The 27,789-nt window shown below is 58.2% G+C and overlaps 3 protein-coding genes across 5 annotated transcripts in view; 1 reads left to right on the top strand and 2 right to left on the bottom strand.

Annotated features, from left to right (window-relative positions):
- Positions 1-1,953, top strand: part of BTBD17 (BTB domain containing 17) — a 51,292-nt gene extending 49,339 nt beyond the window's left edge. For both annotated transcript variants that reach the window (XM_074319943.1, XM_019740447.2), the window contains exon 3: positions 615-1,953. In XM_074319943.1, the coding sequence (XP_074176044.1) occupies positions 615-1,689 (1,075 nt within the window). In that variant the 3' untranslated portion in view covers positions 1,690-1,953. The remainder of the gene's footprint in view (positions 1-614) is intronic.
- Positions 57-26,315, bottom strand: KIF19 (kinesin family member 19). Its single transcript, XM_019740430.2, has 20 exons — positions 26,145-26,315; positions 24,508-24,588; positions 15,144-15,254; positions 14,399-14,486; positions 13,945-14,081; positions 12,816-12,941; positions 12,276-12,470; positions 10,690-10,836; positions 9,382-9,504; positions 8,095-8,260; positions 7,288-7,462; positions 6,961-7,159; positions 6,109-6,379; positions 5,898-6,019; positions 5,318-5,451; positions 4,970-5,075; positions 4,681-4,777; positions 3,750-4,147; positions 3,390-3,549; positions 57-3,153 (listed from the first exon to the last, which is right to left on the bottom strand). Exons 1-20 carry the CDS (start codon positions 26,181-26,183, stop codon positions 3,020-3,022), a joined length of 3,009 nt encoding a protein of 1,002 aa, XP_019595989.2. The 5' UTR covers positions 26,184-26,315; the 3' UTR covers positions 57-3,019.
- The window catches only part of DNAI2 (dynein axonemal intermediate chain 2), a 40,167-nt gene continuing 27,598 nt past the window's right edge, over positions 15,221-27,789 (bottom strand). For both annotated transcript variants that reach the window (XR_012492134.1, XR_012492135.1), the window contains exons 14-15: positions 24,508-24,588; positions 15,221-15,254 (exon numbers count right to left, since the gene is read on the bottom strand). The gene's annotated coding sequence lies outside the window, so the exon portion shown is untranslated. The remainder of the gene's footprint in view (positions 15,255-24,507; positions 24,589-27,789) is intronic.

The following is a 27,789-nucleotide window of genomic DNA, read 5'->3' as shown; positions in this document are numbered from 1 at the left end:
CTGTGCCTCTGCTAACGTTTTCCTGGCTAGAATTTAGTCACATGGTCATACTCACATGAGGGAACCTGGGAAACATCTTTTATTCCCAGAGGCACACGCATAATGAGGGGGAAGACACAGTGAGAAAGATGGGATTGCTAGAAAAGAGGGATGGGAGAATGGGAATTAACCTGTGGCCACCTGCTTTGTAGCAAGTGCAGTTCATTCTCCAGTTGTCTCAATAACCCTGAGGGGGTGGATGTTACTCCCCATTTCCTAGACGGTTAACAGAAGGCAGATAAATGAAGTTAAACTATTTGCTCACTCATAGTAAGTAGGTGGTAGAACTTGGATCTGAACGTAGATCCAAGTAAACCGGCCATGGCAGGAGCCACGTCTGTCTTAGTCTAGCATAGAGCTCAGGACCTAGTAGATGCTCAGTAAATACATACTATTTCCATGTCCCCATGGCAAACCCTCAAGGCCCACTGCTCTGTTTGTGTCCCTACTACGAAGCACTCCCCCTATGGCCGGGTCCCCTCCTACTCAGAAATCGTCACAGGGTGGGGGCGGAGGTGTGTGTTGTGGGGGTGGCTCCGCCCTGCCCCTGCCCCATATCTGCATTTCTCCCACAGGTACCTCTACTGTGGTGAGCTGACGGTGCTGCTGGCCCAGGCCATCCCTCTGCACAGGTTGGCCACCAAGTACCGCGTGGCCTCTCTGCAACGGGGCGTGGCCGACTACATGCGCGGGCACCTGGCGGGGGGCGCAGGCCCAGCGGTGGGCTGGTACCACTACGCGGTGAGCATGGGGGACGAAGCCCTGCGCCAGAGCTGCCTGCAGTTTCTGGCCTGGAACCTGTCGGCCGTGGTGGGGAGCGCCGAGTGGGGCGCCGTGAGCCCCGAGCTGCTGGCACAGCTCTTGCCGCGCTCGGACCTGGTGTTACAGGATGAACTGGAGCTGTTCCAAGCGCTGGAGGCGTGGCTGAGCCGCGCGCGGCCATCACCCGAGGTGGCCGAGTGGGCTCTACGTGCCATCCGCTACCCCATGATCCCGCCCGCGCAGCTGTTCCAGCTGCAAGCGCGCTCGACGGTCCTGGCGCGCTACGGCCAGGCTGTGGCCGACCTTCTGCTGCAGGCCTACCAGTTCCACGCCGCCTCGCCACTGCACTACGCCAAATTCTTCGATGTCAACAGCAGCGCCTTCCTGCCCCGCAACTACCTCGCGCCCGCCTGGGGCGCCCCGTGGGTCATCAACAACCCGGCCCGCGACGACCGCAGCACCAGCTTCCAGACACAGTTGGGCCCGAGTGGCCACGACTTGGGCCGCCGCGTCACGTGGAACGTGCTCTTCTCACCGCGCTGGCTGCCCATCAGCCTGAGGCCTGTCTACGCGGACGCCGCGGGCACCGCACTGCCAGCCGCGCGCCCGGAGGACGGCCGTCCGCGGCTAGTGGTCACGCCGGCCAGCAGCAGCGGCGAAGCGGCCGGTGTGAGCTTCCAGAAGACGGTGCTGGTGGGGGCCCGCCAGCACGGCCGCCTGCTGGTCCGCCACGCCTACAGCTTCCACCAGAGCAGCGAGGAGGCGGGCGACTTCCTGGCTCATGCCGACCTCCAGCGGCGCAACTCCGAGTACCTGGTGGAGAATGCCCTGCATCTCCACCTCATCATCAAGCCCGTCTATCACACCCTCATCCGGACCCCCAAGTAGCTACGCGGGGCTGGAGCGGGGAACCCTGGGTCCCGGAAGCCTCCGCATTGGGAAATAAAGGCCTGGCATAGATAGCTCAGAGGAACTGGGAGGGGCCTTGCAAGGGGAGGTGCCTACACTGGCCCCCTTGGCTGGCCAGAAAGTGGTGACTTCGGAGGTGGGTGGAGTCTAGGTGAGGGCGGTAGACCAGATGCCAGGTTTCAGGAGTTGCTTTTACAGCTGACTTGAAGGCAACACTCTTGGTTGAATAAACCGATGCTCAGAGAGGCGATGGGATGATTGAACCGCTGAATCCCAGGGGGGAAAAAATCAGCCCAAGGGGGCTCCCACAAGTCTAGGGGTTCCTCATCTTTCATTCGTTTTTTTTGAAGGCCTCCTACCCCCACACAGAACAAGGGCAGATAGAACAGCTGAATGGTCAGGGCTACTGCCAGCCTGGGTAGCCTCAGCAAGTCCAGTCTGAGGAGTTTTCTCACCTTGAAGCTTAGGAGCTTAGCTGGGCAATTTCATTTGAGTTCTGCGGCTTCCTGTGGTCTGGGCCACGCCCCCCCTTCTGACCTCTCGGAGGAGGGGCCCCGGGCAGGTGTGACGGGGCATGAATGGGACTTGCTAGCCCCGCCCTTCCTGGGGAGTGGCCTCAGGGTCCAGAGAAAAACCCTTTCCCCCCGGGTGTTTGTAGATTGGTGCTATGCAACCAGCCAGAGGGAGCTGGGGTTTGGGGGGAGGGAGGGACAAGGGAGTTGAGTTGAATCTCAAATCAGTCATGGCTACCACATTCCAGACAAGGTCTAGTTTCTAACACAGCTGTCAAGACCAACATGGGATTTTACTGTTAAAAAGGAGGGGAGAAAAATCCACTGCCAAGTAACAAAACCAGACTCTGTCCTCCCTCCCCCCGCCCCCCATCGCACCCTGCAGTATGTGAAATGCTGGTTGGCCCCTTCCCCACCATCCAGGATCCTTCATCCCAGGTGTGGGCCGAGGAGCCCTGTCCCACTACCAACTCTGCCCCCACCCCCATTTCCGAGGCCAAGTCTGGCCACAGGTCTGTGCAGGGTTTTGGCAACAGGGTTCTGTCCAGGGCTGGGAGGCCAGGGAGCCCTGTCATCCTGGCCATGCCTCCTGAGCTCACCTTCTTTCCCCAGTGGCACTGCACGCATGGAAGGGGTGGACAGGCACCCGCACAATTCCTGGGCCTCAGGAGCCCCAGCCTTCTGAGACCCTGAGCTCTTGTTCCCAGGTCACCCCATCTGCCCAGCCTCCATCTCCCATTTCCTGCTATACCCCATTCAGTCTTAGGGGCAGGAGGGAGAGTTCCGGGCACGGCCCCTCAGTTATGCCGGAAGCGTCCATCTTTGCCGTGGGTGCTTGCGCTGCCATGGGGCAGGCGGGGCCCTTGTGCAGCCCGTCGGGAAACACCAGCTGGGTTGGAGGGAACAGCAAGAGGGGAGGAGTCCCTAGGGCCTGCAACAGGGGAAGGGCCAGGAGCAGGGATTAGGATGTCTCCCTCTCCTCTCTGATCACCCAGTGGCCTTGAACTCCCTCAGGGCACAACCCCAACATGCTGGTCCCAGAATATTCTGCAAGAACCCTGTTTCTAGCAAGGGGCAGCCATAGACGTAGGCAGGCAGCTCAACATGCGTCCTCCCTGGGCTGATCAAGGGCTCCCCTTCCCCAGTCCCTCCCTTGCTGGTACTGACCGATCCTCTGTCTTGGAGGGAGTTTGACTTTGGCCAAAGGCAGCATGACTTTTCCCAGATGCCGGATACCAGAGGCTGGGTGCCCACACACTGGCATCCTGTGGTCCGAGATGTTCTCCAAGAGACGAGGGCCCAGGAGGTGTGTCTTGGGACGGGTGAGCTGCGTTGGTTGGAGAACAAGTGAGGTGAGGAGGGGCTGCGTGAGGATCTGCTACAGGGATCTGCTCCAGCTTCTATGTCAGCCTGGAGACAGAGGCATGGGGAGTGGTGCAGGGCTGGTGCAGGTGCCCTGGAGCCTCTGGAGGAATCCAGTCCTCCATCCCCCACCTGCAAGGAAGGCGCCCAGATCCCTGGCCTCACCCCTTGCCCCGTGACCTCAAAGGACCGGGACCTCCGCTTCCTCCTTTTTGCCTCCAGTGACTCCTCCCGTTTCTTGCCCAGGCTTTTCTTCTGGCCTCGCAGCCAAGGCCCAGGGTTGTTGCCACGATGCTCAACCCCCTGGGACGGGGCCTCGCCCGTGCTGCTGGACAGGTTGTCCTCGCTGGCAGCGTGCTGCAGCGTGGGGCTGGGTGGCCGCTTGCAGGCCAGTTGGCCGGGTGGCCGCGAATCCTCTGCCTCACTCAGCGAGCGCAGGGATAGGCTGCTGCACTCCGTGGAAGGTGCCAGCAGGTGGCGCCCCTCAGTGCCCAGGGTCCTCGAACGACTCCGGGCAGCCTTCACTGAGATGCACTTGGTACCTGTCAGGATCGCCTTCTTTTCTGGAGCAAGACAGAGGGGACACCCAGCCTGGGATCAAAGCCACATAGTTGTCTCCCTCCTGCACCTCAACACCCTTCCTCTGCCTCAGCAGAAATGAATAGGAAGCAGAATGCCTGGTTTCAACCCCTGCACGCCCCACTTGCTTGCCATTGAAGAACTCACTTTCATCTGTAAACTGGGGGTGGTAAAACTAACCCCGTAGGGTTATCATGAGATTAACTGAGATAACAGGCTTAGTCTATGGCCGGGGGGTATGGGTTCCAGCTATATTTGCCATTACAATTATTACTGCGTGGGAAGGGGTGCTATGATCCTACGTGTCATGTGTTACCCAATCTGATTTCTGATTGTGCACCCAGGTCTGTGTGTCTTTGGGCAGGTGGTTAATCCTGTCTGGACATTGGTGACTCCCTTTCATAGAATGAGTAGCAGGGGTGTGTTCAGCAGTGCAGAGGGCTGGAAAGGGCTATAAGCTGGGTGATCTGAGCAGTTTAGATGATGCCAGGCTCAGGATGACAGGCAGGGGGCACACCTTTGTAGGATAAAGGGATCTCCGACAGGGTCTCGCTGCTGTCGGGGGAAGAGTTGATTCGGCTGCTCAGGCTGACCAGGCCGTCCTGAGTGGGGGCCTGCAGGGAAAGTGGTTGGGAAGAGAAAGGCATTGAACATGGCAGGGACCCCAGGACCCACTCACAGAGACAGCAGGGCCTCACGGGTGGTGTCTGTTTTGGACAGGCCCCATCCCAACAGCTGGCTGTGCACCCCTGTGCCCCCACCCTCAGCAGTGAAGCCCACAGGCCCAGCAGGTGCTCTGGGCTCACCTCCTGGGTCACCAGGCCGCCGATCTGGATGGGAGGGGGCGTGGTCACAGAGGAGCTCTTCACCTGCCAGGCCCGGGGACTGGCCTTGAATACACGGTTGGTTTCACTGGAATTGGCAGAGAGGATGAGTATTTGTTGACCAGGCTGGTCCCAGAGAGGTCCCACCCCCAGTCCAGGGAAGAGCTATTTCGTGAAGCGAGAGAGAACTCAGGAGTCCTGGCTCTAGACCTATGCCACATCCTCCCTTTTGCTCCTGCGCCATCTTCCCCAGGAGGCCCTAATCTGGGTTGGCATCCCTGGGACATGCCACAGCCTGTGGGACAGGCGGGAAGTGCGTCCTGGTCTCACCTCTCCGTGCTGAGGGGAGGGAGGACGCTGTTCTGCAGGCGCTGAGCTTCAGAGCTCAGCATATTCACACTCTCCGGGTCAGAGTCAGGGGTCAGCGTGGCTCCTGCTGGGGTAATTCTGGGCAAGGAGCCATCCTGGAAAGGACAGGGATGGACCATCAGAAGACTTGGTCCTGGCCCAGATATCGGCACAGGGTGGCAAAGGCACACAGGGAGACCAGGGCCATAACGTGGGCTGGGGGCCCCAGAAGGCAGTGGGTTTGTGTTCTGGGTCCCAAAGAATAAGCTGTGGCTGCTAAGCATCCCCAGCATCACCACCTGATGGCTTAGTCTCCTGGGAGGGCATCCAGGGCCATTTGTGATATCTTGGATAGCCAGCCCTGCCCTTCAGACCCTGGGTGGGGACAAGTGCCAGAGAAGAATACCCCAGGAAGGGGACCTTCCTCAGGCTTGGCCAGACTTTGGATGGGGTAAGAAGGAAAGGGAGTCAGCTCCCTGGGGTACCAGCTAGCCTGGTCCCATGGGCATCCCAGCTCCCTGCAGGCATTGCCATGGGCATCAGCACATGCCCAGGCACCCACCTGCAGGGCCCTGGAGGCCACCCGGTCCATGACGGTGGCCCGCTCCAGGCTGCCCTCTTCCAGCTCCCGCAGGTACACTTCGTAGAGCTCCTCCAGGTGTTGGGGGACGGCCAGGTTGTAGTCTGCTGGGGGAGGGGCAGGGCTCAGGCGTGCCCTCGGACCCTCTGCGGGTCAGTGGGGCCCGTGGGTGGCTCCAAGGCGCGGGGCCTACCATCGATGATCTGCCGCTGGCCCTGGATGATCTCTTCGCAGAGGCTGCGGTGCTGCTCCAGGCGGCGCACAGCCTCGCGGCGGTGGCGGAGCGCTCCGTCGCGGAGCAGCGCGTGCGACTGCATCTCGGTGTTCTCTACCTCGAGCTCATGCACGCGGCACAGCAGGCTAAGCACCTCGCGCTGCTCTTCGGAGCCAATGCGCCGCGGCAGCGTCTCCTCCAGGCGCCGACCGCGTGTGCGCAGCTCGCGGCAGCGCTGCTCCAGCGCCAGCTGGGGACAGCGCGAGGTCAGCGCCAGGCAGTGGGCAAGGGGTCGTCCAGCTTGTCCATGTCTCTCCAGCCCCCAGACTCCGAGCTCCCGGCTGAAGCTCCACTCTGAGGCCCACTCTTGAAGCTCTATCTTGGGTCTTGCAACCAGGGGCTGTTCCTGTGTGGCCTCTCTGTGCCCACCTTCTGGACGCCCTGACCACAACCCACCCATCAACCCCAGCCCAGCTCATGTTCTCACGGCTCACGTACCCTGAAGCCCCCTGGTTTGGTTATGCTCCAGAACAGAAGGCAAAGATCCGTTATTTGGAAAACCCTAATTACAATAGTGACTACCATTGTTTGAGTCCTTGGTATGCGAAAGGCATTTATTTAATCTTCCCAAAAACTCCACTAGGCTGCACCGTGACTCCTCACACTTTACAAGTGAGGAACCTGAGGTGCAAAGAGGTTACTAAGGAACTTAGCAAGGTCACACAGAGTTGGTGGCCTGAACGACCAGGTCTCATTCCTCTGGTCCTGCCCTCGGCCCTTTCTGGCTCTAGCCTCTCAAACCCCCTCTCCCTGTCCCCAAATCATGGGTACCTTCTGCTTGCGCAGTTTCTTCTGCTCGCCCACCAGGGCAGCAATCCTCTCCCGCGCTGAGGCCACCTCTGGCGGCTCAAGGATGTCTGGCTGGTCATCACCCGTGTCCGAGTCCTTCTCGCTGTCGTCCTTGGTGTAGGATTCTTTCCGCTGCTCCTCCCTCCATTTGAGGGCCCTGCGAGACTTCTCGTGCTCCCAGCTGCCACAGCCCCACCCCCCGGGGGAGACACAGGATTTAGGCCATGGGGCACAGGGCACAATGAGTAGCTACAGCTTCCAGCCCCTCCGTCCCCAGCCCAGGTCCTGGGGCAGGCAGGGGCTGCTTACCCAGCGATGGTGAGCAGGTGGCGGGAAGTGTCTATCTGGACCTCCATGGCATGGTTCTCCAGCTCCAGCAGGCGTCTCCGCACGTCCATCTGCTCCTGGAAAGCGCTGATGAGCTGCTCCCGCAGCTGTCCCATGTCGGCCTGCTCATCCTGCCCGCTGTGCTGTTGGACCTCGGCTGCCCATCAGAGGTGTGGGGGGGCTCAGTGAAGAAGGAAGCTTCAGGCCAGGAAAGTCTAGTCCCACCTGGGGCCCTCCCCTCCCTTTCTTCCCAAACTACTTCCTGTCCATCACCTCCACTAGAAAGACCTTCTAGATTACTACCTCCTCCCACACCCCACTTCCACATTGAGCCCTCAGGCTGTGGCCTCAAGGTGATCCCCAGCTCCTGCGCATGAACTGGGCTTCTGCTAGCCCTTACAGCACCCCTATGTCAACTATAAAAAGGCGTCCCTTAGATACTTTGCTGCCATCTGTTGGAAAACCATCATTGCAAGTATACATTGCAAATACAGTCTCTTGTAGACTGTACCCCTTCTGGTTTTTGCTGGGCATAGCCTCACAGACCTACATTGCCACCCTGAGGGTCACGTCCTACACAGCTAAATGCTCAGGGGTCTCTCACTCCTGTGACCCCACCTAATCTTCAGAGATGACAGTTGATAGAAGGCTCAGAGCAGTTGAGTGACTAGCCTAAGGCTACCAGGGCAGAGTCTGGATTTGAACCCAGCACTGCCTGACCCCAGAGCAATTTGAGACAGCTTGGAAAGGCTGCAGGAGACGGGCTCCCACTAACATAGATGCACATACCTTGGATGTGGCGAATGTCACCCCGCTCCAGCCGTCCCCTGGTGTGGCCTCGCCCACCCTGCTCGTCGATCTTGCACTTGAGTCGCTGGATCTCGCCCCGCAGGTCAGCGATGATGCTGGTGTACTGGGCAATGTGGTAGGAGACACTGAGCAGGTTCTGCTTCACCTATAGGGAGCATGGGATGGGGGCAGAGCAGGGACAGTCACCCCAGGTGCCAGGGCCTGGCTGCGGGGTCTTCCTTTCTCTTTCTCTCCCCCATCTTCCCGTCTTTCTGGATGAAAGTAATGGCCTCCTTGCTTGCAACCCCACAACCTGTCACACTACCTGACTGACAAAGCCATGCTCCTAAAATGCTTTTCTTGCTGCTTGGGGGATGCCCTCATTCCTTCACCTGGTGTTGAAGGCCCAGCCCTGTCTCTCTGGATTTTCTCTGGATTCACTTCTCCATCATGAACATTCTGCTCTAGCCAAGGAATCATCCTGCTTTCCCCACCCCCACACCACAGACACCATCTCCTTCCTGCCTCTGGAACCTCTATCCCCAGTGCTGCCTCTCTTCTGGAAAGTACCCCCATCCCTCAGAGTCCCGCCCCTAGTCTCCAAAGAGCTCCACGGGATCCCAGCACCCACGGACTGCTGGCATCACTTACCTGCTATTAATAATATTCTGAACTATCAATGAACTGTTTTAAGGACATGTCTCCTCCCCTATTAAGTTCCTTGAGCGTTGGACTAGAACATAAAAGCACCTGGAAGAGTGGCTGGAAAATTGTAGGGTCGGGAGAATATTCCTATCTTATATTTATCCATTCCTGCCCCTCTACACACACAGGTCGGAACAGAGTTCCTAACAGGCAGCGGGGATAATCTCAGCGCCATCACTGCCCACCGGGGAAGTCACATAACTTCCCTCAGCTCCATTGTCCTAAACTGTAAAGTGGGGATAGTGATAACTCCTGCCTCATTGGAGGAGCATATGAGATGGTATGTTAGAGGGCTCAGCATTGACGAGGACGATGAAGAGGTACTTTGAGAATGTCAGCGTCTGGGCCAGGGGAGCACAGACCTTGAACAAGAAGAAGGGAACCCTCGGGAGCTGTGGGCTTCCTGGCAGGCGAGCAGGTGTTCAAGGTGCAGGGAGGGGACCTGGGGTGAAATTCAACTGGGGAATGAAGCTAGTGAAATGGTGGCTGGTTCCAGAGAGAGTGGGGCAGGAGTGGCAGGGTCCCGGGCTTGAATCTCGGCCCAGGAAGGTGTGCCCTGGGGGACAGAGCAGGGGCCCTCACCCTGGTCTTGATGTTCTTGGCCCGGCCGGCGTAGGTCAGGGTGTTCCGGGACTCCTCGAAGGCACTGCTCGCTGGGCTGATGTGCGCAATCATCACGGTGCGGCTGTTCCCCCCGAGGGAATCCTGGGTGAGAGGGGGGGGGCTGTGGTACGCTGGGGACACCCCCCCGCCGGCACCTGTCGTGGGTGCCTTCCTTCTCGCTCTGTCTCTCACTCTCTCACACATACACACACTCACACACACACTCACAGGTCCTGAGCCCAGGTTTCCTCTCCTCCTCTCCCATACCCTCCCATCCCGCTTCCAGTTCCTTCTCCAAATTCTAATTTGAAAATTTCGAGTATCCCGATCAGGGTCTTCTGGCTTTCCCTTTCCTTCCAAGCAGCAGCCATGGTTGCCTGGGAATCAGAGGGGGCTCTTCCCTCCTCCATCCCATCACCTCTGGCCCCCACGGACCCCTTTTCTGACTGCTGATGACACTGCTGTTTTGGCTGGAGTGAGGGATGTGGACTTCTGTATGAAGGTTGAACATGGCCTGTGGCCACCCCCTCCTTTGCCCTGGGCTTGACCGTGTCCTGGAGAGTGATGCAGCTGAGGGACCTCAGGCAAGCGCCTCACCTGTCTAACCCCTGGCTTCCACGCTTTCTAAAATTGGCAGTCATTATGCAGCTGTCCCCACCTCCCAGCTTGTGGATGCAGTACGATGGCGGGTGGGCGTTAAGCAAACTGCAGCTGTGACATCAGACCCGACAGACCTGTTTGGATCCTGCCTCCAGCACTCCCACTAGTGAGACCCCTTGGGAAAGCTACTTAGCCTCTTTGTGCCTCAGTTTCTCCACCTGCAAATGGAAATACTAATCCCTCTAATTCAAAGAGTAGTTGACAGCATGAAAGGAGCCAGTGGGTGAAGCACTGAACACAGAGCCCCGCCAGGAGTGGGCCCCCAAATAGCAGACTTGTGAGCCACAAGCCCATCTATCTACCTAAACCCCAAATCCAGACGGCTCTTAGTTCTCTCACACCCACAGCCCCGGTGCAGCTCCTTTCCCTCCCTGTTGCCCACTCTTTGGTGAGGGTCACCAGGTAAAATATAGGACACCCAGTTACATTTGAATTTCAGATAAACAACAAATGATTTCTTTTTTTAGTATAAGTATGTCCCAAATAGTGCATGTGACATACTTATTCTAAAACAAATTTTGTTGTTTATCTGAAATTCCAATGTGGCTGGGCATCCTGTGTTTTTATTTGCTAAGTCTGGCACCCCGCCCTTGGTGCCCAGCGCCTAGGCCCGGCTGCAGCTGGTACCTTCAGGAGCCGGGTGAGCTTGCTGTCGCGATAGTTGATGTATTTGTTGCCGCTCTTGTCACTCAGTGCGTTGATACAGTTGCCCAGGGCCAGCAGGGAGCGGTTGATGTGGGCCCCCTCTTTCATGCGCTGCCCACGGTTCTGTGTCTGGGGGCGAGCAGGGGGCATAATTGTGGCCTTCTGTGGCAGAGGACAGGTGTCACTACCAACACCCTGGGGATCCTGGGTTATAAACCCCTCCCTCTCCCTCAGGGCTCTGAAATGTAGAGATGACCCGGGTCTTGCCCCACCCTCCTTCCAAGCATTTGAGAAGGGAAGAGAACAAGGAGGCCTCTGAACGACAAGTGACAGACTGGGGGCTTCCGAGTAGGGCTGAGACAGCCTGCTTCTTTGTGTCCCCGAGGCTGGCACCCTCGCACCTTAGTGCACGGGGGAGAATGAGATGGAGGGAGGTGGTGGCTTTCCAGGCAGCGGGCCCACAGGCACCTGGCTCTAGAGGGCGTCCCAGGCTTCAGGGGGGCAGGAGGGAAAGGTGTGGATGTGCGTGTAGTGAGTGTGACAGCATGTGGGTGAGACAGGGTGTGTATCTGTGAGTGTGCATGGATGTGTGTGAGCGTGTGTGTTGGAGGGTAGATTCCTCTCCCCTAGACCTGCAGGGCAGTGTCAGGCCAGGGAGGCTGTGCCCACAGCTGCCCACAGGAGGCGTATCCGCCCAGCCTTCCAAAGCTGGGACTCGTTCCAATGGCGGCAGAGCGCACTCTCTCCCACTGGCTGCTCCCCGGTGCCCCTCCAGGAAGCCCTGGGGCCTTGCTGGAAGAGGGGGGTCTGTATCCCGAACCTCACCCTGTTCAAACCCAACCCCACACGTTCAGACACAAAACCCTGTTAATTCTCCCTGGCCAATGTCCTGTCCCTTACATTTGCTTGAGTGCTAACAGTGACATCACCCAGCCTCGGGGGTCAGGTGAACATGAAGTTCCATTTGCCCACAGGAGGGGGTCCTGGGCCTACACTTGCTGGGTGGCGCTGTTGGCGCAGGGCTGAAAAGCCAGACAAGCAGGGCTTAGTGGTAGGGGGCAAATGCTGTGAGAAATGGGTGACAGACCTTTTTCTCTACTGGATGTGGTTGGCAGGGCCCTCTCCCAGGCTCTGCCCAGGGCCGCCCAGTCAGGGGATATTTGTTCCCCCATAACCAGCTCCTAACCTGGGTCCATTCATTTTCTTGCCCCATCTGAACCTCCTCCAGAGCAGTCAGTCTCCCTCCCTGGAGAAACCCCCATCCTCTCAAGCCTCTTTCCACAAAAAGCCCTGGGGTGCTTCCTCAGGACACCCCACCCCACCCCACACTCCCATCCTGCTCCTCGGTAACACTCCCCAGTCCCTTACTCTGGGGACCCCCTTATCCCCACCCTCCCTCGGGTGGCTTTTCACCCCTCCCCCATCGCCTAGGGAGCTGGGAAGCCAGCATCCTTGCCCTCCCCCACCCAAAACTGTTCTCCCCAGTCCCATGGGAGCCGACCTCACCTTGCAGGCCAACATTCCCCACTGACATCCTCTCCCCCAGCCTGCAGGGGCTCGGGCCTTACCTGGGACGCCCGCTCAGATCCCGCCAGGTCAATCATGAACAGCCGGCCCAGCCGCACCTCCTGCAGGACGTTCTTGACGCGGCTGCGCTGACGCACGACCACCTGGAGCACGGCGTGGGAGCGCGAGGACGTCTGGTTGGCTGCCGTGGGCTCCTGGGTCCTCTGCCGGTTCCCCTTCATCAGCAGCTGCATTATCTGGGTGGGAGGGAGGGAGGGGAGCCACTCTTGGGTGAAGCTCCCACAAGTTGGGCAGGGGCCCAGGAAGGGGTGGGTCAGCCCTTATGTGTGAAGCCTGGGGAAGGTAGTGTAGCGTCTGTGTGTAAACGGGGAGGCCGGTCGCTGGGTCAGTCCCCCAGGGTCAGCACGGGCTGGGGGCATGGGCGCAGGTGACAGTCCCCTGCTTGCGGTCATACAGGATTCTCTGTGTCTGTCCTGGCCCCAGCTGAGCAGCTGCTCTCTGGCTCCAGTCCTCTAACCCCTCCTGCGCCCTCTGGGGTCAGGGGCCTTTTCCACTGCCCCGACTGGCTGCATAAGACTCGCCTCTTTGGCATTGATGGTGGAGACCTCCGTGATTCCTGCCACCTGGATCACTCCTTTGGAGTCCTCCCTCAGCTCCAGGTACCCCAGGGCGGGGTTCAGCAGGTCCCGGATCATCTCATTGTAGATCTGATGGGACAGGTGGGTGACCCGTGTCAATGGGAGACTAAGGGCAGGCGGTCCAGGCAAGGCTCAGGGTCCCCATTCCTCCCGAGTGAGAAGGGCACAGGAGCCCACAGGCCCCTTCCTGTCTGCGGGATGGAGGTGAAGACTTCAGCATCCACAGGGGAATGTCAGGCTGCCAGAGCCAAGGATGCCAGGCAGCAAAGCCAAGTGGGACTCCCTTTGCGGCCAGGCTGGGCACTGAGCAGAGGACGGGGACCTGACTGATGGCCAGCCCTGCTTGTTGCTAGGTAACCCTTACACCACTTCTCCCCGCTGCCCACACCCAGTGCAGCTTGCTGGTAGGGTCAAAAGCATGCTGGAGAAGCAGCTTCTGGCAGCCATGCCTCACTGCCCTTCCTGAGCTGTCACCCAGGAGATTATCAGCTCCTGGAGGGGGCCAAAGGAGCAAGGGACCAGATGGAGTCCAGCCCCTGGCTCTCCCGCCTCTTCTGGGCTCTACGTGCTCCCGCCCCCGCTGACTCAGTGCTGCCTGGTGGTAGCAGTCCCACAGGTGAGCGCCGGGGTCTGTGCGTAGGTAGCAGAGGCCAGCAGGTTCAAGCCTGTCCATGTATGTACAGTTCTCACCTGCCCCCACGTACAGGGAGCGCCTGAAGGTAGCTTGGCAGGGCAGACAGGGTTGGCTTTAAGGAATGGATCTGTGAGGATGGCGACATGGTGAGCCATCTGGGAGGGCAGCTGAGCCTGTGCTCAGTGACAAGGCTATTTTGGAGCGTGGGACAACGAGCAGGGCTTGGCTTTAAAGCCATGGGGTCCTGAGTTTGAATCCCTGCTTCCTCATTTACGGTGTGATGTTGACCTAGTTGCCTAACTTCTCTGAGCCTTAGATTTTTGTAAAGTGAAGTCAACAGTGTGTGTGGGAGAGCAACAGCAATAAGCACCCCAGGAAGCTGCCCAGTGACCTGGCCCCAGGGCTGCTTGTCCAAGCTGGTGTGGGGGGAGGGCTCACCTCCAGGTAGGACATGGACACGTCATATTCCATGTCATTGCTGGTCTCCTCAATGGCGCGGAAGAGGTCATTGAGGGTCCGAACATAGATGCCGGGCTCATGGTCGGTGCCCAGCATGGTGTAGGTTTTCCCGCAGCCTGGGGCAGAAGAGGTGGGTGGGTGAGCAGGGTGAGCTTGTAGCATGACCTTACTGGGCAGGGCCTCCTGGCACCCTGGGTCTGTCCCAAGGCTGAGCCCCCCAGATGGTAGAGAGGTGGGGAGCAGGGAAGACAGCGTCATTGGCTGGGGATGGGGCCTCTGGGGCCTGAGGGCCCTGGGGGGCGGGGTAGGTCAGCCATATCCTTGATTCCTGCACCCGCTGGGGCCAGACTAGTTCTCTGATGGAGAACGAGGGGGCTTGTCCCTCAGGGGGACAGTGGGCATCCAGTCCTCGCCCATGGTCTGAGCTCCTCACCTGTGGGGCCATAGGCAAAGACGGTGGCATTATAGCCTGAAATGACACCTTTGATGAGGCTCTTGGTGGTGGCCTGATACACCATCTCCTGTACGCAAGAGGAGACCCATTAGGGGCCTGGAACATTGGCAGGGCAGCGCACACACGCCCACTGGCATGTGCTGGCCCCCAACAGGAGGGTTTCTGTCCCTGGAGCCCTTGGCTCAGAGAATTGGGGGTGGGGAGTGGGGGATGGATGTCTCTGCTTTCACCCCATGGGGGGATGCCAGCCTGAAAGAGAGCTCAGGACACCTGAGACACCTCCCTCCACAGCTGGCTCCTGGCCCCCCGCCCCAAGGACGCATTACATCTGCTCCTGGGATCATCCTGCAGATGGGCAAGATGGGGGTCCCTGGGAGGGTGTCAGCTTCCCCGAGGCGCTCCTCCCCACACCAGATGGGCTTCAAGCACCTTCCCCATAAGGGCCAACTGCAGGGTGTGCCGTGTGGGTACCCGTGTAGGGTGGGGTCTGCACATCGACCTGGGTGTGTCCATGTGGGAGGCTGTGTATGCGCCATGCAGGCACGTGCACACTTGTGTGCGTGGGGACACAGCAGGGTGCGTGGGGACACAGCAGGGTGAAAGCCAGAGAGCGAGTGGGAGAGGGAAGGCTGAGGGTCAGTGGCAGGTCCCCGGAGGGCTCCCTTCCTAGTGGGGCAAAGGTTGTCTCCAGGCCCCGGTGTCCCTGACCCAGGCCCCCTGTCACCTGAGTAGCAGTGAAGTCAAAGGCCACGTCAAACAGGTAGGACTTCTCCCTTGACCGATGAGCCCGCAGGATGTCGTCAGGGTCCTCCATTGGGTCCATGAGAACCACCATCTGCAAAGGTCCCCGAGGCAGCCGGCAGTCACCCAGGATCTCCAGGCCCACACTGACCTCTCCCCTCCTCACTCGGGGTGCGGGCAAGGGGTGGGGGAGCCAGAGCCAGGGGTCCACGGCCGGGTCTTGCTGGAGGTCCTGGAGCCAGGCAGCCCTAGGCCCGAGCCTCGGCCCAGCCCTGCCCTCATCAGCTCTCAGGGGTCCGGTCTGGGCGCTTGGGCCTGGATGCCTAAAGGGGACGTCCCCCTTCAACCTGACAATGCCCCAAAGGAGCTGAGAGTGCCATGGTGCCCCAGGCCCCGGGAGGCACCAGATTCGCATCCACTTCTAACTGCAACACCATGCCCCATGCACCTCCCCAAAGGAGGAGCGACTGTAACAATGGTTCACATTTGTTAAGCATTTAATTTGTGTCAGGACCTATTTTGAGCACTTAACGTATGGACTCCTTTAATCCCCGCACAGGCCAGGCAGTGAGGCTTATTGTTATTTCCACTTTACAGGTGAGGAAATGGGGGCCCAAAGCAGTGACCTGTCTAAGCTCACATGCTAGCAAGTGGGGGAACAGGACTCCACATCAGGATCTGGGTTCAAAGGCTGCAGACCCTTTACTATCTCACTGCAGCCGTGAGGCACCTGGGACCCTGCCTGGCCTGCCCTGCCTCACCCCTCCACACACCCCTTCAGCCAGTGGGTAAACCCAGGGGTTGGGCAAAGAGCCACTGGTGGCTGAGTGACAGGTGAGGGAGCAGGAGGCTCAGGCGGGAGGACCACAGCCTTGGGACTGCCACCAGACTCCCCTCAGCATCCTACATGCGCCCTTCACCACCTGGACTCCTGCAGTAGGTACACACCTGGCCTCACTGCATCAAAACTGGCCTAAGACCCTCAGCAGCCGAGCATGGCCCTCTTTTGGGATTCTCCATGGAGGGAGGGGAGTGGGAGGGGTGAGGCAGCTCCCCAGGAGACCCGACCCTGGCAGCCTTTCCCAGAAGTCTCATTCAATCAGATGGGATTGCAGGTAAGCCAGTTGGAGGGGACAGCTCCAGACAGGCTGGGTTGGGGCTTTGTGCAGGGGAAGCACTGACTTTGGGCCCCCACCCTCCACTCCCACCCACACACACACACATACACACAGCTTGCCGAAGGCTAGGTGGTCAGTGTACTGAGCACAGGTCGTCTGGGCCTGCGCTGTTACCTGGGGTGCCCACCTGTCCCCAGCCACCTCCTCCGGGCTCCAGTCCTGCTGCCCTGTAAACCTCTTCCAGGATCCAGTTCCTGTCTCAGGCCCTAAAGGCAGCAGCATGAGCCCTGATCAAGTTTCAGACCGAACTGAAGATAAACCCGCTGACAAGTCCCCGGCGTGGGTCCCAGAGGGATGTAACGGGAACCTGACCAGCCATACCTGTTCTCACCTCTCGGGTGCCAGTGTGGACACAGTCAGGGCCTGAGAGGTACCCTCTGGGGGCCTTTGGTGCAGGAGAAGGGGAACAGCATGCACTGATTCCCCTCACCCACTGATCACCTTCAAACGACCTTCCGGCACTGCCCAGTTCATGGCCGCCTGGGCATTTTGTTCCTTTGATATCCAGGCTCCTGAATCAGTGCATTGTCAGCACGGCTGCCATGATCCCCTCTAAAAGAGGGCTTTGTCTGGGTCTCCATCTGTCTGGGCCCCAGCCTGCACCCCACCATCCAGAGCATCTCCCCCTTCCCTGGCCACTCTGGCATACAATGGAGCCCTTGTGCCCTCGGCCAGGTGAACTGGAGACGAGCCATGGAGGGCTGGGCAGGGGTGCTCTGGGCTGCCAGAGAGAGCAGCACAGGGAATCAGGCCAGGTGAGCATATTTGCTGGGTACCTTTTATGGACCAGGCATTAAGCGAGGCCCCAGGGAAAGAGAGTGACGTTGGTTTCCTGCTTCTGACACTCACAGGTGAACAGAGAACAGATCATTTTAATACCAAGTGCTGGGCTGCAGGAGGCAATTGGAACATAGAGGAGAGACACCTGATCTAGTTCTCCCACTAGAGCAAGGCTTCCTGGAAGAGGCGGCACCAGCACTGAGTCTTTGAACAGGAGTTGGCCGAGAGATGTGAGGTGAGGAGAGCCTTCTAGAGAAAAGCATGCGCAAGGCCATGTGGGGAGAGGCAGGCTGTGGGCAGCGGGTCTCAGCTCCGAATCACTGGGGAGTCTTGTGAGAAATGCAGAGTTGGGAAGAGAGCCGAGGAATTTCCCTTCCTGTCCTCACAGCCAGGAATCTCCAGAGCATAGACCCAAGATGGCCACAGAGGCGAGACGTCTGGGCCCCTCTGTGAGACATGCTGGCCCCCGCTCTGGGAGGCTCCTGTACATCCTCCAAGACTCCCCCTAAATGTCACCCTGGCTGGCACTCAAATATGCCCAAGGAATGCTTGCTGAATAAAGCTGCCTTTGGGGGAGCTTTGAGTGTGCCAGGCACAGTGCTAAACGCTTTGCAAACATGTTCTCATTTTCTCTGATAACTTAGAGTAACACTTACATTATCTCTGGACGTTAAGGAGGAATTGGATTGGTAATGTAGCCAGAGCTGCTCTGACTCACAGCTGTTGGGTTCTAGAGCCCAGACTCCTAACCACCAGGCCGCCCACCCCTGCCTCTCGAGTGGACGTGTGGCCCAACATGGCCTGGCCGGGCAAATGCCCATCTCTTATGGGCTGAAATGTGTCCTCTCCCAAATCCAACTGTTTGAAATCCTAACCTTCAGGACCTCAAAACGTGATCTATTTGGGAAACAGTATCATTCCGGAAGTAAATAGTTCTGGTAGGATATGGTCATACAGGAGTATGACTGGTGTCCTTACAAAGAGGGGAAGCTTGGACACAGGCACTCATCGAGGGAAGACTATATGAAGACACACCGGGAGAAGATGGTGGCATCTGCAAGCCAAGGAGAGGGGCCTGGAACAGATTCTCCCTCACAGCCTCAGAAGGAACCGACCCTTTAGACTTCCGGCCTCCAGAACCATGGCAGAATAAACTTCTGTTGCTGAAGTTACCCAGTCTATGGGACTCCGTTACAGCAGCCTCGAGAGCTGCTGTAGCACCTCGGCACGCTCACCTGCTGCAGGGAGGGGGACGTGGGTTGCCACTACCCCAGGTGGGCCCTCAGCCGGCCCATCCCCCAGCCCTAAGGTGGTGGGCTCAGCACTGGCCTTCTCTTTCACAACACTCATGCCCGTGGCACGCTGGGCACCTGCCTCTGGGAGGTTTCAGTGGGGATGTGCTCACACAGGTCGCATAGGGCCTCCCAGCGCAGGTGAGGGGGTGGCCGGCAGGGCCAGGAGCAGAGAGGTGGACAGCTTCACCCGGGAGGGGGCACTCTGCCCTGCAGTCCCAGGCTTCCTAACTCAGCAGAGGCCCCACGGTGACCTCTCCCCACCCCCACTGCCTCCTCTCCCAGACCTGCTCTTAATTCAGTGTTTCCACAGTTCCAGACTTTGAGCCCAGAAACCCGAGATCCACTAGGCCAGCAGGAGGGTGTCTAATCTGTAAACTGTGTCCCCATTAGGGACCAGGCTGGTCGCCAGCATCTCCTAGGTGAGAAGTATCATGAAGAAAGCATGTCAGGAGTCCTTCCAGCTGCACCCCCTAAGCTGCCGGTGCCCTGGGCAACTCTGCAGTTTGAACTGGCTTCTTTTTGGTCTTGAGGTGGCTAAACCTAGGCCAGGCTTTCTCAGTCTTGGCACTACTGACACTTTGGGCTGGACCATTGTTGTCAGGAGGTGTCCTGTGTACTGTAGAACGTTTAGCGCCTTTTACCCACCAGATGCCAGTAGCACAACCTCCTCCTGGTCATGACATTGCCAAATGTCCCCAGGAGCAAAATCGCCCCCTGGTTGAGAACCTCTCACCTAGACTATGCCTTCTGAAACCTCCAAGATTGGCAGCAAAGATTCCCCGAGGGAGTAGGTGCCGCCAATGGGGTTCCGGCCCAACACTGCTGTGTGGCCTAGAGGAAGCTGCATCACCTCTCTGAGCCTCACGTTCTTCCAGGTTGGAAGTCAGGGAGGACCAACAGGGCCATAGTCTTGAGAGAAGAAATCACACCAACACCCCTAGCTTACTCAGGGAGCCCCAGCCAAGAATCAGAACCTGGGGGACCAGTCCAGGGAGCCAGGCCCAAAGTCCCTTTATTCTCAGGGTGAAAATAAGACAAGGCAAAGCAAAGGCCTGATTCCAGGTAGATATCACCCCTGGAAGGCTTTTCATTGTTTTGTTTTTTCTTTAAGGAGAACTTGTTGCTGGTCTTATTTCTAGTTGTAAATGTGCCATCCTGTGAGTGCTCAAGAAAGGAGACTTTGATCCAGGAGGGGCATCCCTGGGCCCTGTCAGCCTTCAGGCTAAATAGAAAAGACCAGAAAGGAGCCCACTGAGCTTGTAAAGCCACCAGGCCCCTGCTGGTTGCTTAGGAGGGAGCCAAACCTGACTGATGTCCTGGCCAAGTCCCCACCTGCCTACAGGACTCCGAGGACCCCGAGGCCCAGAATGAGGGGAGGTGTGACCTACAAGATAGTCTAGGGCTGTGTCTTTCACGGGTCTACAGATGTCTTCATCAGAGTCCCCCAAGGAGCTTGTGAAAGGCAGATTCCCAGGCACTGCCCAGCTTCACTGAATCTCTGGGGAAGTGGGCCCACAAAGCTGCCTTTTTAACCAGCACTCTTGCCTCTTAGCCATCCAGACACTAAGTGTAAGAATCCTTGCATCCTCGCAGCATTATTGACAATAGCCCCAAGGTAGGAAACCCAAATGCCCATCAACTAATGAACGGATAAACAAATGTGGTGTATCCACAGCATGGAATAGTATTCAGCCACAAAAAAGGAAGGAAGCACAGACACGTGCTACAACACTAATGACCCCTGAAAACATTGGGCAGTGAAAGAAGCTCGACAAAAAGACCACACATTGTATGATTCCATTTATATGAAATGTCAAAAATAAGTGAATCTATAGAGATGGAAAGCAGGTTAGGGTTGTCTGGGGCTGGGGGGATCTGTGGGGTGATAACTAAGGGCGCAAGGTAAAGAACCTTCCCGTCCTCTCCCCGTCACTCTCCACAGCTCAGCTCTTGGGCAATGGGGCCAAGAAGCATCCAGGTGGTGGGTGTGGAGGGAGCCCCTCCCCCAGGCAGGCACAAGGGCTCCAGGCGGCTGCCCCCCACAGCACCCACCGTCTCCACACTCGGCGTCTGTCACCTTATACTTTATTTATGTTTCACAATAGCCTTCCGTTCGTGTGGCCACAGCTCCCCCATGCAGGAGCTCCTATAATCCTCTCAGCAGCTGGGTGGAGTGGGTTAATTCCTGTCCTCTGATGAGGAAATGGAGACCCAACCACGAGCTGGAGGGCCCTTGCATGGCTCCTCAGACAGGACCCCAGAGGCAGAGCGGGTGACAGTTGGGCTTTGAGCAGATGAAGGCTAATTATGGGATTATACATATTGTCAGGTGACTTAAATCCTGTCAATAAACAGTCTAGAAAGCTGGGAGGAGGGTCAGCAGGCTGTGGGCTTTGTGCGTGGGAGGGTGGGGGGGAGAGGAGGAGGAAGAAGGTAGCTGTTTGTTCTGGAGCTTCTGCTTCCAGCCAGGACCCCCTGGGCCCCACCAGCCTCTCAGGCTGCCTGCCCCCCAGAATGGCATCCCTGAGAGGTCTGGTGTCAGGGCCTGTCCCAGCCCAGATGCTACTAGGAGACTGAGCTCCTACCACACTCATCCAGGAACACAGACGTGTGGAGGTGACCATCTGGGGACCCCAGCCTGAGAGCTCTGACACAGGCAGTAGGGAGGCAGCAGGAGGGCCCTGTTTCACTTACCTCTAGGGCCTAAAACCATCGTGTATTTCAGCCCTTGAGATAGACTAACATCTATTAAACCCCTACTGTGTGCCAGGCACTGGGTAAGCATGTGCATACATTAGCTCACACAGACCTTTAAAGAAGGCCGTATGATTCCTGTCCTGAATTAAAAAGTGGGGTCCCAGGACCACAGGCCAGCCAAGGCACCTGAACCGTCCCTTCTACAAATCCAAACCCTAACTCCAGCTTCCCCGGAATCCAGCCACACTGGCCTCTTGTCCCCAGAGGACACTTTGCCTGTGGCAGTGTCCACCTCTGCACAGACTGTTGCTACAATCTCCAGAGTCCCCAGAAGAATCATGTCTAGCTCTAAGGAAAGCTGTCCCTAGGACCCATTGCAGTGGCCCAAGATAGTGGGTGACGGAGTCCTTGGTCCACATCTCCCCATTCAGGACCCCCAACTGGTGGGCTTTGGTAGCACCTGCCTCCCTGCTGACCACCAAGGGTCTGGGCCCCCAGTAGTGACCTCTGGGCTTCTCTGCTCAGTGGCTTCCCACCACTAGGCCTGGGATGTCCCCAGCAGGGGCAAAGGAACACACATCACAGAGGGGAGATTGGAGGCAAGAGGCAGAGCCCAGAAGCCCAGGCCAGAAGAAGCTGGGTTGGGGAACCCCCTGTGGGGCTGGGCCACACAGGCCAGATGGCCACAACCAAGGCAGCAAAGGAAAGCAGGTGGGTAATTCCACATCCCAACCAGATGTCTCTTTAGAGGTGGCAGGGTACTGTGTCCGCTGATCAGGCCCACCTGCACCTGTGCTGGAAAGACTCCACGGCCATGTTGTCCTGGGGACGCTCCCAGACTCATCCCAGCAGCCCACAGGGCTCCAGACCGCCGGAGGAAAGGAACAAGGATCTACAACAAGCCAGCTGGCCCATCAGTGAGGCTGACCCAGCCTGTACACCCAGCCTTCCTCAGGACCAGCGCCACAGACAAGCTGTGGGGGTCACTGGACAAGGATGGAGGTCCGGGGTGGGGACTGCTCAGAGTGGGAAGCAAGGGAAGTCAGTCGTCCATTTTGCTTCTCAGACCCCTGCTCGTCAGAGCCTTACTGGTCAGAGGGACAGAGCAACTGGGGGACAGCTGGTTTTCCAGAGGTTCCCAGCCTGCCATTTGCTGTGGTTGCTCCCCAGCTGCAGGCCAGGCCAGCGCATCTTTGAATCCAGTGGGGACAGAGGGAGCTCGGGGTCGATGCTGACCGCCTTGAGCCCACGCCACTCAGACAACCCTCCTTGCACCCTGAGCTGACAAAGGAGCAGCCCTGTTGGGACTGCCCAGCCGGGTCCGTCCTGGAGGCGTAGCTCGGTTCAATCAGGCCAGACCCTCCCTCTCCACTGGCAGGGACAGAAAGGAACCAGTGTGCACCACGTGTGGGCATATAATGGGCTGTCCCCAGACTGGAGCATTTCCATCAGCATCAGTTCATATCTATCAGCCCCCATTCCAGCTGGGAGCCAAGAGCAGCCGCGAGAGAGAGCCATCATTGTCCCAACCCTGAGGACCTGAGATCCTTGGGGACAAATTAGACAAACAGGGAGTGGCCTCGCCTGGAACATTTCTCCTCCTGTGTTCTCTGGCTCTTTATGGCTGGCCCCTCTCATCAGCCAATCCAGCAACCTGGGGACTTTCAGTCACTAATAGACAACAATAACTCACGTCTATTAGACTCCTACTATGTGCCGTGCACTGGGGAAGCACTGTACCTACATTAGCCCACAGAGACCTTCTGGAAGAGGCATCACAGTCACCATCCCCACTTACAGAGGAGGCAACTGAGGGTCCTAGAAGCAGCCTGCCCAAGGCCACACTGCCAACAAATGGCAGCGCACACGGAGCTCCGTGCATCCCTCCTGCTCCTGCTGACCGAGCCAGGCTACATGGGCTGCTCCCAGTCATGCCCTGCTTTCCCCAAAGTGTCCAAGAGGGAACAGAGGCAGAGCAATCAGGAGGCTGGTGCCACCTGTCCCTGCCATGCCCACAGCTCCACCATCTGAGCTGAAGGAGAGGCTGGAGAGGGCACCTGCCCCTCAGGGAGCCCAGAGGCAGGCAGGCACGGCACACTACGCTGTCCACCTCTGATTTGCTTCCCATGGACCCTGGGCTTCCTGAGTCTAGCCTGCCAGGCCCAGGCTTAGCAGGTGCCCACCTGTGCCTTTCTCTTCATGGCACAGTGCCATGCCCACTTCACCAGCACATCGTGCTGCCTTGATGAGCAGTGGCACTCAGGAGAAGCGAGTGGCAGCAGCCATTGAGCAGAGGCAAGTGGTCACTCTCGGACTCACCATAGGCCATGCCACTGTGAGGCTCCTACCTGGACACCAAACCTGCCCCACCATCCCCACCCCAGCACCTGAGTTCTCAGCTGGCTACCTACGGAAGCATCCTAGCCGTGGTCTACAGCGTGTGTGGTCTGGTGCCTCCCCACGTCTGCAGCCTCCTCTCGCACCTCTCGCCCTGTCTCCCTCCTGCTGCAGCCACGTTACCTGAGTGCTTCACAATCCCTCTCACCACTGGGCCTTTGCACATGCAAGTTCCTCTGGTTTAAATTTCTCCCTTCACACACACTCCTGATGACCTCTCCTTCAGCCCTCCTGCTCCAGCTCCAGCACGGTTCCTTTAGGGAGCCCTCCCTGACCTGCGGGCTAGGTCAAGTCCCTCTCTTGCACAACCGCATAGCACTGCGCTTTTCTTTGTAAGCCTCGCTGGCTGCAAACTTACATCTGTTTGTGCTCCGGTTCTTTGATTAATGTCTTGTCCTCCCACACTGGACTCTAAGGTAACGAAGGGAGGTCAGGGTCTTTTCTGTTCACCATAGTTTCCCGGCTCCTAGCAGTGTCCCCAGTATGTTGTGGGTACTTGATTTATTGCCTCCTGTGTAAACAGAGGTGGGACTTGCCCTGCCCACCTCATCATGGTGACATGAGGATTAAGAGAGCAAACAGACATCCTACGACTTTGCAAAACATGAACCCTCTGGAGATGGGCTCCAACTCTAGACCATATAAATACGTGCTCTCTAGGTAGTAAACATATTACGGTGGGAAAGTCATGTCATGAGCACATGGAAGGTATGTGAAACTTTTAGGGCTGGACTGAGGGGATCAGGAACCACTCAGACCAGGGAAGCTTTCAGCTCTTTGGATCAATCTAGGAAGGCTTCCTGGAAGAAAAACCCTGGTTTCCTTGACAATGTTGCCAGTTCAAGGTCAGCCAAGAGTCTGGTGGGTAGAGGAAGAATGGTGCTGCAAGCCACAGGGGCCCTTCCTGTCCATATCAGGTGAGCAGGTACCTGCCCTCATCAGGTGTGAACAGACTTCTGCCCTGCACTGCCCTGTAGCTCCCAGACACAGCACCCCGTACCTGCTCATCTACTTTATGGGCGATGAGGGTGGCTCCTTCCTCCAGTTCCGCCACGTTGATGGGCCGAACCCGGAGCGCCACCTGGGAGGGAAGGCCAGACACCTGAGATTAGACAAAGACCCATGGGTTCTCCTGCGTCCAGCCATCCCAGGCCTTCTTTGTCTTAAGTAAAACTCAGTGGTTTACGGCCACTGACTGTGTCAAAGGTAGCAAGTCCACAGATTGTGGGCTATATCTGAGTTTATGAATTTCCCCAGGAGCCTGTAGCTCAGGGAGAGCCCCAGGGGAGAGAGCTGCTTGCTCCTCTGGGCAGCATCAGTCACACATCCAAATTAAGCACTGGCAGCTCCTGTGGGCTTTGAACTTGGAGCCTTTGGGACTGGAGCAACCTGTCTGTGCATCTGTGAATGATGCACTGCAACCAATGGTACACGCACTGAGAGTGGGAGGAGGGGGTTGGGGGCCTGGGGAACTTCCCCTCCTTATCCTAACAATCTGTGACCACACACCTACTGGGGGTCAGTGTCATCGGGGCCCCTCCTTTCTCTATTCTCCAGCCAGTGAGAATTGGCAGATTTTCACCATGTGCTTGGGCCTCCCCAAAACAATGGGGGGTGTGGGCCCTTCCACTGAGTAGAGAACTCCACTTTCAGAGGGGCTTCCACTGCCTGTCGGATCTCCTGTACCAGCCTCCTCAGCCAAACTCCACTGGTGGGAGGCGAGGACCCTCTGTCCCTGTCCTGGTGTGGGGGAGCACAGCATCAAGCCTTTTTCAAATGGCTTGAAAAAGGCAAGCCATTTTCAAACAGACACATTCTAAACAGCCAGAGAAGTTATTCCAGAGTCTGGGGTTTGCTTGGGGGCTGGGGGCTGGGGACAGCATTATCCTCCAGTTACATCACCACCCACCTGCTGGTGACAAAGGCCCACTCCCATCTCTCAGACGTTATAGAGGGGGTGGTGGCCTGGGGGTCACTTGAGCCTTCTCCCTCATCACTCTGACCCAACATCACTGATAATCAGGAATCTGTCTTCAGTCTCTACCTGCTCACACCCTGCCCCCCATTCACACCTCTTCATCTGCACCAGACCCTCAGGCTCTGGGGGCCCCCCTTAGTCAGTTCCAGCACTCCTCTGAAATACTTGGCCCTGACTTGGGGCAGCATCTGTACTGCAGCCCAATAACCAGCCAGTCCTCGACACATGTCAGCTCCTCTGGCACTTGAGGGCTCTTGTCTGCCTACCTGTGACCCCCAGTCCCTTTAAACCCCTGACCCCATCGGGCTGGTTCACCAGGAAACTCCCAGGTAGGTCCAGCCCACCCTGCCCTTGGCGTTTCTGGATCAGAGATCAGTCGTGCCCCAGGAGACCCATCTGCACAGGGTTTGGGGGAGGGAGGGGTCCCCGGGTGGGAAGGAGTAAAGGGGACCGGGGTTGAAGCTGGGCTAATTTTTCAGGCCTCAGCAGGATGGCCATGATGCCTTCCTTCGTGACATCCAGGACTTAGGGAAAGTTGCGCTGGATAGTCCCATGCCCTGATCTTGAATGTCCTTTTTTGGGGTGCGGGGGGGGGGAGCCAGGAGGCCGACTGGGAGTCTGGGCTGCGGATAGAATCGAGGAGGTTGATGGGGTCTCACCATGAGTTGCTGGTCTTTGGAGTCCCCACTGTCCTTCATGCTTGCGGGGATGGAGGGGCTCAGGCCGCGACAGCGGGCATGGCCGAGCCAAACCCCCACCGCCTCTGGGTCCCCCGCAGCCTCGCCTAAGCTGCGGCTGCCTGACAACCCGAAACCAACAACGCGCCCGCGGCAAAGCGCTCTGACCGGGAGGCGGGGCAAGGGGAGGGCCCCGACGGCACCTCCTGCCTCCTGCTCTCCCGCCCCTCCCGTGCTGCAGCCGAGAATTGGCTGCCTCCGCCAAGGAGGCGCCCGAGCCTGCGCCGCTTTTCTGGCGAATGCCCGCCTGTGCGTCCCTCCGGCCCTCGGCGCGGCCCTGCGTCCGCCCGGCGCCGCCGCGTCCGTTTGGTAGCTGTGGGTGCCTCCCCGCGCCCCACGGCTCGCGCCCCGGACCCCTTTCTCACTGCCCTGCAGGGGGCGCCCTGCGGCCACGCCGCTCACTGGACAGCGGCCCTCCCTGCCCTTCTGGCCTCGCGCACCTGCCGCCTGTCTGCCTGCCTGCCTGCCTCTCTCTCTCTCAGCATCTCCAGGGCGGCGGCTGGCTGCCTGGTGTTTCCATGGGCGCTGCGTGCATCATGGCTGTGGCTGGTGGCTCTGGCGTGTCTAGTCTCTGTCTCCAATGACAGAGGGGGTAAAGAGGTGTCCCTTTGCCCAGGCCACCTACCGGAGTGGTGCAGGAGAGCACTTGCATTACTTGGGGTGTGTCACAGAAGAGCCCACCTCAGCGTACCCCACTGGCAAACAGCCCTATCGGGAAACCCAGAATCTAGGCCAAGATGGTTCAGACATGTCTGAGTGCCCTTCTGGCTCTCTGCCTGCTGGAAGGGCCACAATACTGTGCAAGAAAGTGTAGGCCAAACACCGCAGTCTCTGTGGTTGGCGAGAATAACAGCAATTACACACTCTGGGAGCACAGTGGAAAAAGATTCCTGGTCTCAGGAGGCCCCTGGAAAACAGGAATCTAGTCCCAGCTCTGCATCCGACTTGCCAAACCACCAGGAGCCGGTGTTCCCTGCCCGCACTGGGCCTTGGTTTTCTGGGTGATGGTGGAGCTCCTCCCGCTTCTGAGTCCATCTTTCTTGCCTTCTCCTGCCCCCACTGAAGCTGAGCAGGACAGCCCTCCTGCAGAGGCTGGGCAACGGGAGCCAGGGGGTTCACTTCCCACGGAAGGAGCTGGGTCAGGAAGCTCCTCCCCGGGCGCTGTCTCGGATGGCCTGGCACACATCCAGAGGCAGAGCAGAGCAGAGCCAGCCCGTACCCGGGGACTGGCTTCCCCAGGGAGCTTGTGTTTTATAGTTATTAATAAGCAGGAAGCCGCGGGCTTGATAAATAGATAAACCAAGAGAAGTTTGGCAGGAACCAAACACTCCTGCTGGCGGTCCCAAGGTTTTGTCCTGCCCTCTGGCCCGGGCTGCCCTGAGGCTCACCCTGGGGCTGGCGTGCTGCAATGAGAATCGGTAAATCTGAAGGGTCGAAAATGCCCTCCTGGCTTACATTTCAGACCCCTGAATCTAATCTATTACGGTCAGTCGCAGAACGCCCTGGTCAATTGGACCAGAGCTACTTTTCTTTTTCTGTTCCTCCACGGGCACAAACCCACCCAGGA

This window comes from Rhinolophus sinicus, linkage group LG15, assembly GCF_036562045.2.
Source record: "Rhinolophus sinicus isolate RSC01 linkage group LG15, ASM3656204v1, whole genome shotgun sequence".
Lineage (NCBI taxonomy): Eukaryota > Metazoa > Chordata > Mammalia > Chiroptera > Rhinolophidae > Rhinolophus > Rhinolophus sinicus.
This window is presented reverse-complemented; position numbering and strand designations above follow the sequence as displayed.